Below are 11,527 nucleotides of genomic sequence, written 5' to 3'. Positions count from 1 at the left end.
ACTAAGACATCTTCTAATACCCCATCAAGATATGCATTAGACCTATCAGCTAGTTGAATTATCACGCTAGTTTCTTTTAATGGACCAATATTCAAAGATGAATAAATGTAATGAGGCATGACATTAATAGAAGCTCATAGATCTAACATAGCCTTTTCAACTCTAACACTACCAATTTTACAAGGGATAGTAAACATACCTGGATCCTTGCACTTAGGAGGTAGTTTATTTTGGAGAACTGCTGAAACATTCTCCCCCATGTGAACATTTTCATCTCCTCTTAATTTTCTCTTGGAGGTGCACAGTTCCTTAAGGACTTTAGCATATCGAGGTATTTGTTTTATAGCATCTAATAAAGGAATATTTACCTCAACCTTGCAAAATGTCTCAAGGATGTCTTTCTCTTATTCCTCCTTCTTGGATTTTGCAAACTGGCTTGGAAAAGGAAGATGTATCACAATAGGTAGGGGTTTCGCTCTGGTGGGTTGCGCATCTTGAGATTTAGGCATCAATTCATTTTTCTCAAGCTCATCTTCTACATGCTTTGTCACTTTCTTACTAGGCTCTTGTAACTCCTTCCCACTTTTAAGGATGACAACACTAACGTTTTGTTTTGGATTCACCTCAAATTGTGAAGGCAATCTTCCTAATACTTGAGACTCCAGACGGCTCACTATAGTCGCCAATTGACTCATTTGGTTCTCCAAATTCTGAATGCTTGCTGTAGTTGCCTGTTGAAATTGTTAAGTGTTAGTTGTTGTGCAAATTTTAATGTACTCGCAAGCGCACGAATCTATTGTAGTATAGATCAATAGTGACGAGTGTCGATCCCACGAGGAGGTGGATTTTAATTATGTGTAGAATTAATTTTGTAAATGAGTGGTTGGATTTATGGTGGAAGTGATTTGGAATATGCTAAAACTTAAATTAAAATGGCGAGAATAAATTCTAAAATTGGAATTGCAATGGAGAGAATAAATTGTAGAGAAAATCTATTAAATTGACATACTTGGGTATCTGGATCCGTATCAACATGCATCATGGGCTAAATAATCCGTATTAATACCAATTAAATCATAAGGGGGGAATCCACACCTCATGAACCACGCTCTAATCAATATGGTGCTAAGGGCTTATTGTGCCAAATAATAATAACCTTGTACTAGAGGGCTGGTGAAACCAAGGCGGTACTAGACAAGATTAGTATTATTTGTCGACAAGAAGTCAAAACATCCACAAAAACTAGAGGGGAAGAGAAAATAAATTTACCAAATAAAGCCCATGACACATGTTGAGACTTCACCTTCAACCCAAGCTTGAAAGAAAATTAGCCACTCATAATTGAACTAGGGGTAAAATGGGAATTTATTAAAATACGAAGAAAATACAAGATGGAGAGGGATTACAGAAAATGGATCCCAAAAATGGATTCAGAGATATCAAATTAGGGGGGAGAGGCCCCCTTTTTATACATACATGGAGTAAATCATGGCCATCGGATTAAAAACAGTTTGGACGCTCAGGATTGCGCCACGTCATCAGTCAACAGTCCACGGTTTGACCACGCGGATGAACAGTAACACGGTTTGACCCGGATGAACAGTAATGCGGTTTGGTTGAAAATAATCCTGTGTGATGCATGCACCGTACGCGAGATTTTTCGTCCACTGATATGCTGCCACGTCACCATCAACAGTACATAAGAATTTTAGTCCAACAGGATCGTGACACCTCATTAGTCAATGCCACATCATCGGTCAATGCCACGTCATCGGTCCGTCTATGTGAACAGTGCTGTGAACAGTAACATATACAGTACCGTATACGTGAATAGTACCGTACATGTGAATAGTGCCATTTTTCCTTTTATGCTCCTCCTAAGGTTTTCGACCGTCCTGAGTTCAAAAGTGATGTCCGTTTTGCCGTCTGATCTCTCCTTTATTGTGAAATGACTATAATGCCCCTAAAATACATAAATTACTTAATTAAAATAAAACACACGTAATTAAATCACAAGAATGTTAAAAACATAAAAGTAAGGGTTGTTAGTAAGACTTGAAATGTAAAATGATGGTTTTCTCCTTTATAAATATGCATTTTCTAACACTCAACATTAGTCGCAAGTGATTTAACAATTTCTTCAAGAGATATACTTGACTTGGAGTTTGACTGTGGAGGTGCTGGTTGTCTTGATGGATACTGTTGTAGGAATCCTGACGGCCTAACTCCATGGCTGAAGTTGGGGTGATCCTTCCATCCCAGATTGTATGTTTGTGCATAAGGATCATACCTCCTCTGAGGCATGCCTGGAAATCCTCCAACTGCATTGGCTTGTTCAACGGGTTCTTCTTGAAGTGTAGGACACATATCAGTTGAATGACCCATATTGTAACAAATGCCACAAGTCTTCACATGTTGCACATTACCTAAAACAAACTTTTCCACAAGAGAAGTAAGTTTATCTAAACGTTGTTCAACAGAAGAAATATTTACCTCATTCACCTTCCTTGAAGTGGGATCTTGCCTGCTGCCAAATTGTTGTGCATTGGCAGCCATATTTGAGATCAACTCCCTTGCTTGAGTAGGGGTCTTGTTCACCAACATGCCTCCACAAGCAGGATCTATCATACTCCTATCCATCAATGATAGTCCTTCGTAAAAATATTGAATAAGAAGTTGATTAGAAATCTGATGCTGACGACAGCTGGCACACAATTGTTTGAATCGCTCCCAATACTCATACAAAGTCTCCCCATGAAGTTGTCTAATCCCACAAATGTCTTTTCTGATGTTGGTAGCTCTTGAAGCAGGAAAGTACTTCTCAAGGAACTGCTTCTTCAAACCATTCCACGTTGTAATCGATCCAGGAGACAAGTAGTGCAACCAGTCTTTAGCTAGCCCATCTACAGAGAACGAAAAAGCACGCAGCTTAATCTGCTCTTCAGTCAAGCCTTGTGGCCTCATACTTGAACACACAACATGAAACTCCTTGAGATGTTTATGAGGATCTTCACCTGCAAAACCATGAAACTTGGGTAATAAATGAATAAGACCAGACTTTAATTCAAAATTTACCTCCAAGTCTACATATTAAATGCAGAGTGGTTGCTGATTCAAGTCTGTTTCAGCTAACTCTCTAAGAGTTCTTTCTACATGTGCAGCTCCATCCATCACTTGTTCTTCCGAATCGCTAGATGATTCAACTAAATCAGGCATCGTATCTGTTTCAGAAAGCAAAGGCGACGAGGATCGTTGCTTAGCTCACTTCGTCTGCTATCTCGGCTGGTGAGCTGTCTTCTCAATTTCAGGATCAAACGAAAGTGTACCTGTACGAGAAGAACGAACCATACACCAAGTAAAACGTAAAAAAGATTAAATAAATGACACCAATCCCCGGCGACGGCGCCAAAATTTGATAGTTGTCGAAGCTAGCAAAAATAAATACCTACTCTAAATAAATTGTGTATAGTGATTGAGCAGGGTCGTGTCCACAGAGATCTGTAATTATTTAAATCCTTTTAAAATGTAAAACGTAAAATGGGGGAATTGTTGACAATAATAAAAATCAAATTAAAATAACAAGAATGCAAATTAAAGTCGTAATTCAAATTGGAGAAAGCTCTGGTTGAAGGAATTAACTCAGCTTGATTCGACTACTGATCATTGATTCAAATATAAATTATTATTACTTATGAATAGACCGGTTATAGCTACTGAGACCCTCTAATGGCCAATCTCTCCTTAACTAGTCGATAACCAAGGTACGACCGTTGGTTATTTCCTTAATCAATAGACAACCCTAGATACGATCATAGGATTTAATCAATTGACAGGTTGAAAAACCAGAGAGACCTAAATCCTAATTAACAAACACATACGATGGTTCATTTAAATTAGATTGTTTATTCTCACAACACAACTCTCTGCTATGTTATTTGTCACAAACATTAAAATCTTCATACGATGAATCCTTTAATTGACAATAGATTAAGTTGATAATTAAATAGTGGCCAATTATCTAATTAACAAACATAATCATGATAATAATTTAGAGAATAAACAAATACCCAAAAAGTAATAAAACAATTAAAGCATAAGAAAGATCTCACAGTAGTGATAAATCAAAGCTTCATTAACCTTCAACCAGAATAATAGGTTTAGTTCTTCATAGAGAGAAGAGAAAAATTTAGATCTAGGGTTTCTTTCTTTTCTCCCCCAAAAGTCCTTTTTTTTTTTCACAATAGATTCCTCCCTTAAATACTCTCTCTCTCTTCTCCTCTAGAATTCTATTTAAAATAAAATACTAATATCTGAAATATTAAATTCGTAATTACAAAAATAACCAAAAATACAAAACACGTTAAACTAAAAACTACAGGTCCGTAGTTGACAGCACACGCCGACGCCTTATCAACAAAGTTCTTCTGACGCTCATAATTTCTCCTAGAGAACAATCATCCTTAAACATCATCTTGTAGCTCAATTTCATCACCAATCAATAGAATTGCACCTATAAAAGTAAAACACAAGTAAATCACTATTATTAAGTGCAAAACATCGATATTAAAGGAAGTAAACAATGCAAATCTAGTACATAAATTGCACTCTAACAGTAATTTCAGTCCATGGAAATCTAAATGACCAAATCTTCTATGCCACAGCCATGATTCTTCAAGATTGTTTACTTTTAAGGCTATATCTCCCCCATATTTGAGAACAATCATAAAGCTTCTATTTTTCTCCATGTTTATCTTCTTCACCAAATGCATGTTGTCTTTTTTATCATAAATGCAATAGCCATTGTCTTCAAAATTAACCACATATCCATGTACTAAAAGTTGCCCAACACTGAGCAAATTTTTCTGTAGGTCTGGAACAAGTAACACATCTTGTATATACTTAGTTCCAACATTAATTTGAACCCCAATTGTCCCTTTTCCTTTTACTTGTACCAAAACACCATTCCCCATCTTTACTTGTGAGTTAACTGAAGCATCCATATCCAGGAAGATTTTTTCATCATTGGTCATATGATTGCTATAACCACTATCAAGAAATCAAACATTGTTTTTATGTTCAGAGGCACTTTGACAAGCAAAAAAATAAACTCTGATCTCATTTTCTTTCTTCTGCAATACTTGCTTGCTTGTTGTTCTTGTTTATACAGTCTTTTTTCAAGTGTCCAAATTTTTTACAATTATGACATTGAGGTTTGCCTTTGAACCAACAATATTTTTCCACATGACTGCTCCTTTTGCAAATATTGCATGTTTGCTGTGCTTGTGACCCTTCTTCATCTTCTGATTTTTTATCATAATTAGATTGTCCTCTTTCTGCACTTCCTTCTCTTCTTCTCCCTCTTCTTCTTCCTTGTCTTCCACCTCTTGAAGAATTGCTTTAATTAAAGTTAAGCTTAGACTGAAACACACTCTCAACAGATTTTTTGGAGTGTCGTAACAATCTTCGTTCAAAAGATTTTAAAGAACCCATTAATTCTTGAATCATCACTGTAGAAAAGTCTTTTGTCTTCTCTATAACAGAAACGGTGGGATTAAATTTTTCAGGCAAACTAATAAGCACCTTTTCAACTATTTTCTTATCTTTAATTTGATCACCATATATTTTCATTTGATTTACAAGTTTTGTAAATCTATTTGAAAATTCTTGCATGATTTCATTCTCCTTCAAATTGATATTTTCAAAATCCCTTCTAAGATCTTGAAGTTTAGAGATTCTTACTTTTGAGCTCCCTTTGAATTCATTTTAAAGAATATCCCATGCCTCTTTTGCTTTTGTTGCACCAATAATTCTTGGAAAAATTGAGTTGGACACTTTTTGTTGAATTTTTCCAAGAGCACTGGCGCCTGTGACAAATCTTCTATTGATTTCGGTTCTTTAAATCCTTCCTCTACTAGGTCCCATAAATCAAGAGAGATGAAAAGAATTCTCACCCTTACACACCAAAAATCATAGTTCTCACCCTCAAAGAGTGGCACGTATGATTGTTGTTGAATTGGTGTACTTGGTGCACTCATATTTCGCTTTACTGACTATTATCTCAGCAACAAATTTTCCTTTTTAATTTTTTCTGGTACAGTCCCTTTATATCTTCAAGCTTTGATACCACTTTATGTTGGTTATTTGCTTGAATAACTTGTATCAAGGAACAAACAAAACAAGAAAAATAATAGAGCACGTATGATAGAGGAGAGAATAAAGATTTATTTTATTTTATTTGTATATTGCCTTAGTCTTACAATTGAGACATATATATACTAGCGTCAATCTTTTGACAATAAGGAATTAATCTAATCTGATTTAATATTAAAACTAGAATTCTTAATATGACTTATAAGATTAAGTAAACTTGAACATCACGTTAATTAACAACATTGAAGTATCCAAAGCTGGAAAGTAGCCCGTGAAGGGGTAGGGATGGCACCTATCCATTTCTGTAGTGTACAGGCAGAGAAAAAGTTAATAGCATGAGTCTTAATATCATCATTGTCATATAACCACTTACCTAACTCATTTTTAATAGCTGCAATCCGATTTGTTTCCTTCTGGTTATAGTTGTTTGATGGAAAAATGTTGTATTGCGATCACCATGACTAATCTATTCTTTCCAATATTTTTGATACCATAGTTGTTGAAGTCACCAAATTGTTAGTTGCACCAACAATTTTAGAGAAGCAAAATCAAAATTGATTTTGTAGCCGAAAAGAAAGAATTGACAAAGGGGATGAATTTGAAAAATAATAATAATTAAAAATTATATTTTTAATTATTTTATTCTTTGCATAGTAATTCAATTCTCTTATAAGTAGCTAAGGATTTCATTCATTTGAAATCATCCCAAAATTGTTAAGCTTATAAGTTTCTAAGCTTTTGAGAGAAGTGAGAGAAGTGTGTCTGCGGAATTTACCTTTCCTGCAGAGTGTGAGAGTACTGGGTATATTTGGGTTTCTGAGAAGTGAGATTCGTTACTCAAATATTTGTACTCTATTAATTGTTAAATAAACAATTATTATTTTTTGCCTCTGTGGATGTAGGTTTAATTACCGAACCACGTAATTCTTATGTCCTTTATTTTTCTATAATTATTTAGTGCGCTTAATTCCGCATTCCGCGCACAACAAGTGGTATCAGAGCCGACGATTCGTACTTGGGGGATACGGTACTGTTCACGCATATGGTACTATTCATGTATACGGTACTATTCACATATACGGTACTGTTCACAAATACGGTGGAGACGACCATTTGTACTTGGGAGATAGTCTATCGTAAGTAGTGTGTATTTTTGCATGTCTAGAAAGTTCTGTCAACAAAGGTGATAAGAGTTTAAGGATTCTGGTTTTTAATTGAGACCGAGTTCCTGTCCAGTCTCCTGAGAACTTTCCTGATGCATTTATTCATGTGAAATTAACATTATAGAGGCTGTTTTTCAAGTGGAAATAGTTCGTTAAAAAAATGGTAAAAGGTGAAACTTCCAGAATTAGGGAAAAATCTACCGAGACTATTTCAGAAGACACTTCAGGTGGGAGGCGAGATTTATCAAATCGCTATTCAGCACCTGTTATAGGAGGTCAAAAGATTGAAGTTGAAAAGTTTGATGGGAAAATCAACTTTGGCATATGGAGGCGCGAAGTTATGGATGCCCTTATTCAAATCGATCTCAATGTTGTTCTGAAAAATAAAAGAAACTTGTATGATGAAGAAATTTGGGATCGTATGAACAAGAAAGCTTGTGGTCAGATCAGATCTTATTTGACCAAGGACATGAAATACTTGGTGAAAGACGAGGAGTGTGCGGTGACTTTGTGGCGTACATTGGAGGAGAAGTACCTGGTGAAAAGTCCTGAAAATTGCCTTTATGCAATGAGCCAAGTATATGGTTTTTGAATGAAGCCTGGGGTGTCAATGCACGATCATGTCTCAAGATTTGAAAAGTTACTTGCTGATTTGAAGAATCTTGATGAAGATATTAAGGATGAAGTCAAGGCTATGTTTCTGTTGCACTCACTACCAGAGGAATATAGCCATTTTGTGACTACTTTGATATATAGGAAGAGTGTGATCGTCTTTAAAGATGTTTGCACAGCATTGACTAGCTTAGAGATTCGGAATAATGATAAAAATTATGAACGAGCATCGTCTGAAGCTTTGGTGAGCAGAGATTGGGCAATGGAGAAACAGAAGAAGCGTGGTGAAAAGAATTCTCGATCCAAATCGAAAAGTAGAAATATAGCTCGAGACGAGTGTGTCTTTTGTCATGAAAAGGGCCATTGGAAGAAAAATTATCCAAAGGCTCAAAAGAGAGATGGGAAGAAACCAGCAGCAGCATACATGGCATGAAAAGATGAAGACTCTGATTATTCACTAAGTATTACTCCTGCAGCATACGTGGCTAGTTCGAGCGAGTGGATACTTGATACTGGAGCAACCTATCATTTGTGTCATATTAAGGAATGATTTACGGATTTTCGTAATCTGGAATCCGGTGCAGTTGTGATGGGGAATGATCAACCTTGTCGCACAATAGGGATAGGAACAATTCGGCTCAAAATGTTTGATGGAATGGTCAGAGAACTCAAAGAGGTTAGATTTGTTCCAGCTTTAAAGAAAAATCTAATTTCTGTGGGTGCTTTGGAAGCTAAAGGCTACAAGGTTACCATTGCAGATGATATAATGAAGTTTACACATGGGGCTATGGTGATTCTACAAGGGGTTCGACGTCACAATCTATACTATTTGAAGGGAGGTACAACTGATGAAGCAAATGTTGTTGAGGTGCACAGTGACACCACCAAGCTATGGCATGTACGACTGGGACATATTGGCGAGAAGTCTTTGCAAACTCTGATGAGGCACGAACTCTTCAAAGGTACAAAAACCTGTAAATTAAATTTCTGTGAGTATTGTGTAGTAGGCAAGAAAACAGGGGTCAAGTTTGATACAGCTAATCACGATACTCGTGAAATCCTTGAATATGTTCACAGTGATGTATGAGGACCAACCAATACTGCATCAATTGGTGGAAGCCATTATTTTGTTACATTTATTGATGATTTCTCTAGACGTGTGTGGGTGTACACCATGCGAGCAAAGGATGAGGTTCTAGAGATTTTCGTGAAATGGAAGAAATTGGTGGAGAATCAAACTGGTAGAAAGATTAAAGTATTACGATCTGATAATGGGGGTGAATATACGTCTGATCCATTCTTGCACCAGAATGAGAGTATTAAAAGACATTTCACGGTGAGAGATACTCCGTAACAGAACGATGTGGCTAAGCATATGAATTGTGCTTTACTGGAGAAGGTACGGTGTATGTTATCTAATGCTGGTTTAGATAAAAAGTTTTGGGCTGAAGCTGTGAGCTACGCAAGTCACTTGGTAAACCGGTTGCCTTCTTCTGCGATTGGAGGTAAAACTCCTATGGAAATGTGGTCTAGAAAGCACGCACAAGACTATGATTCCCTTCGTATATTTGGGTGTCCAGCTTATTATCATGTCAAAGATGATAAACTGGATCCTCGTGCTAGAAAAACTATCTTTGTGGGATTCAAAGGTGGAGTAAAAAGCTTCAAGCTTTGGGATCTCGAAAACAAAAAATTTGTGTGTAGCAGAAATGTCACATTTGATGAAGTTTCAATGATGAAAGCTTCAAGTTCTCAGCAAGTGGAGAACAAAACCAAATAGGTATTGCAGCGGGTGGAGTTTGATACAACTCCATATGTACCAGTTAGTTCTACATCAAAGAAGGGTTCAACTATGGAAGTGACACCTAAAGTTGAAGAAGAGGTTGTTTATTATGATATCCCAAAAAATAAAGAAACAATTGATGATGTAGATAATGATGATTTTATAGTAATAAGGATGCTAAGAAGAGAGATAAAGAAACCCGAATGGCTTACTAAAGACATGGTGGTAGCCTATGCATTTCCAGTTATTGATGATGACATTCCCAACACTTTTGATGAAGCATTACGCAGTAGTGAAAGTGATCAATGGAAGTTAGCCATGGAAGAAGAGATGAAATCTCTCCATCAAAACCAGACTTGAGAACTTGTAAAGTTACCAAAGGGGAAAAAGGCTATTGGGAATAAATGGGTCTATACCAAGAAGCAATGATCTCCGAATTAATCAACTCCTCGATACAAGGCAAGGCTCGTGGCAAAATGTTTTGCTCAGAAGGACAGTATTGACTACAATGAAGTTTTCTCTCCAGTTGTAAAACATACTTCCATTCATATCCTACTTGCTTTAGTTGCAGAATATGAGTTAGAGTTGGCTCAGTTAGATGTTAAGACGGCATTCTTACATGGAGATTTGGAGGAGGAAATCTATAAGATTCAGCCTTGTGGTTTCAAAGTTGTTGGAAATGAGAATCATGTGTGTAGGTTGATTAAATCTTTGTACGGACTGAAGCAGTCGCCAAGGCAGTGGTACAAAAGATTTGATCAATTTATACAAGGGTAGAAATTCACCAGAAGTGAACACGATCATCGTGTTTACTTTAGAAGACTACTAGATGGAGCTTTCATCTATTTGTTACTCTATGTCGACGATATGCTTATAGCTTCGAAGAATAGAGATGAGATCGAAAGATTAAAGAAACAGCTGGCTTCTGAGTTCGAGATTCAAGAATCTTATTTGAAGAAAGTGCTAGAAAGATTCGACATGGATGACAAAACTAAACCGGTATGTACACCTTTAGCTCTTCATTTCAAATTAAGCTATTCTTCATGTCCTAGATCTCAAGAGGAGCGCGATTACATGGCTCGTGTTCCATATGCTAGTGCTATGGGTAGTCTTATGTATGCTATGGTATGCATAAGGCCTGATATATCTTAAGCAGTGAGCATGGTTAGTAGATACATGCACAATCCGGGTAAAAATCAATGGCTTGCGGTAAAGTGGATTCTCCGATATTTGTATGGGACAGTTGATGTTGGGTTATTGTTCAAGAAGGATTGTGGTCAACAATGTGTTGGGTATTGTGATTCTGATTTCACTGGAGACCTTGACAAGCGAAGATCAACAACGGGCTACGTATTCACATTGGTTGGAGGTCCGGTTAGCTGGAGGTCGATTTTGCAATCGACAATTGCTCTGTCCACTACGGAAGCAGAGTATATAGCGGCAACTGAAGCTGTAAAAGAAGCCATCTGGTTGAAAGGCTTGTTTGGTGATTTGGGAGTAATCCAGGAGAACATTGCGGTCTTATGTGATAATCAAAGTGCGATATTCCTTGCGAAGAATCAAACATATCAAACTTGGACGAAGCTCATAGATGTGAAATATCATTATGTGAGAGAGATTATCGAGAGCGGTATTGTGTTGTTGAGAAAGATCGATACCAAACATAATCCATCAGATATGTTGACGAAGGTAGTTTCTGGAGTTAAGTTTCAACATTGCTTGAAAACTAATTCAAATCCTTCGATTATGTTAAGATATGTCCTTCGAGAATTTTGAACTACGGTTGGCTTGATCCCAAATTTTGGGGTACGTAGACATT

The 11,527-nt window shown here is 36.7% G+C and overlaps 1 protein-coding gene across 1 annotated transcript; it reads right to left on the bottom strand.

Annotated features, from left to right (window-relative positions):
* Nucleotides 1-404: 404 nt before the first annotated feature.
* LOC112097328 lies at nucleotides 405-4,970 on the bottom strand. Its single transcript, XM_024182513.1, has 3 exons — nucleotides 4,643-4,970; nucleotides 2,134-3,014; nucleotides 405-731 (listed from the first exon to the last, which is right to left on the bottom strand). The coding sequence occupies exons 1-3, from the start codon at nucleotides 4,968-4,970 to the stop codon at nucleotides 405-407; spliced, it is 1,536 nt and encodes a 511-aa protein (XP_024038281.1).
* Nucleotides 4,971-11,527: the final 6,557 nt, after the last annotated feature.

The sequence above is a fragment of the Citrus clementina genome, unplaced genomic scaffold (genome assembly GCF_000493195.1).
Source record: "Citrus clementina cultivar Clemenules unplaced genomic scaffold, Citrus_clementina_v1.0 scaffold_6, whole genome shotgun sequence".
NCBI lineage: Eukaryota > Viridiplantae > Streptophyta > Magnoliopsida > Sapindales > Rutaceae > Citrus > Citrus x clementina.
This window is presented reverse-complemented; position numbering and strand designations above follow the sequence as displayed.

What these genes read in the sequence shown, in the direction of transcription:
- LOC112097328 (XM_024182513.1), bottom strand. Translation starts at nt 4,970, where the DNA reads ATGGGGAATGGTGTTTTGGTACAAGTAAAAGGAAAAGGGACAATTGGG. An exon ending in GCTGTGGCATAGAAGATTTG is followed by an intron (nt 3,015 to 4,642) that starts GTCATTTAGATT and finishes ATGGTTTTGCAG; the next exon opens with GTGAAGATCCTCATAAACAT. An exon ending in GTATATCTCTTGAAGAAATT is followed by an intron (nt 732 to 2,133) that starts GTTAAATCACTT and finishes CAATTTCAACAG; the next exon opens with GCAACTACAGCAAGCATTCA.